Source organism: Penaeus monodon, chromosome 15 (genome assembly GCF_015228065.2).
Source record: "Penaeus monodon isolate SGIC_2016 chromosome 15, NSTDA_Pmon_1, whole genome shotgun sequence".
NCBI classification, from domain to species: domain Eukaryota; kingdom Metazoa; phylum Arthropoda; class Malacostraca; order Decapoda; family Penaeidae; genus Penaeus; species Penaeus monodon.
This window is the reverse complement of record NC_051400.1, coordinates 37,085,811-37,086,426: the sequence shown is the minus strand read 5'-3', so window position 1 is coordinate 37,086,426 and position 616 is coordinate 37,085,811. Positions and strand designations below refer to the sequence as shown.

General features: G+C 34.6%; 1 protein-coding gene across 1 annotated transcript in view; it reads right to left on the bottom strand.

Annotated features, from left to right (window-relative positions):
- LOC119582352 (AT-rich interactive domain-containing protein 4B-like) overlaps positions 1-616 on the bottom strand; it is a gene marked incomplete at its 3' end in the record, with an annotated part of 36,609 nt that overhangs the window by 766 nt on the left and 35,227 nt on the right. Inside the window, 1 exon segment of the mRNA XM_037930567.1 lies at positions 495-604. Coding sequence (XP_037786495.1) covers positions 495-604 — 110 coding nt within the window.

Here is a 616-nt window from a genome sequence, read left to right as displayed (position 1 = left end):
TATATGAAGGTTACTTCACCCCAATCTCACAGATTAACTTTCTGTAGGGTGCTCAGACCTACATCAGCAAAATTCCAGTGTAATATAAATTACTTCTTAATAAACAATTTCTCATTCTAAGCTTTTAGTATAAAAAATTTTTTGTGAAAATCTCATTGCAAGAACAGGATTATCATCTACCTGATTTTAATGATCATGAGGAACTTTCTTAACTTTTAACAAGATTAATTCATATCAAGCCCTAAAAGGCTTTAGATATTCTGAAAGAAAACTCTAGGAAAAGATATTTGCAAGCCCATGAAAAGAATGGGAGTTAGGGCAGTAGTACATGCCCTTCACATCTTCACATCCCAAGAAGCAATCAGCCACAAACCTGCAATATAAAGGCCTTCTAATACCTTCAGGGTTTCCAAGACATCTTAGTAAGAGAATAGAAAACTAAGTAACTGAAAACAAAAACAATCACAACTTAAAATAAATGAGCTGGATCTCACCTTCAGAAAACTGATCCATCTTACTATTGTCAGCTAGACTTTCTAATTCTACTTCTGATGAATCTCTTCCAGATTTACTGGACTCATCCAGCTTTGAAACCTCATTGTCCCTGAAGGAGGAA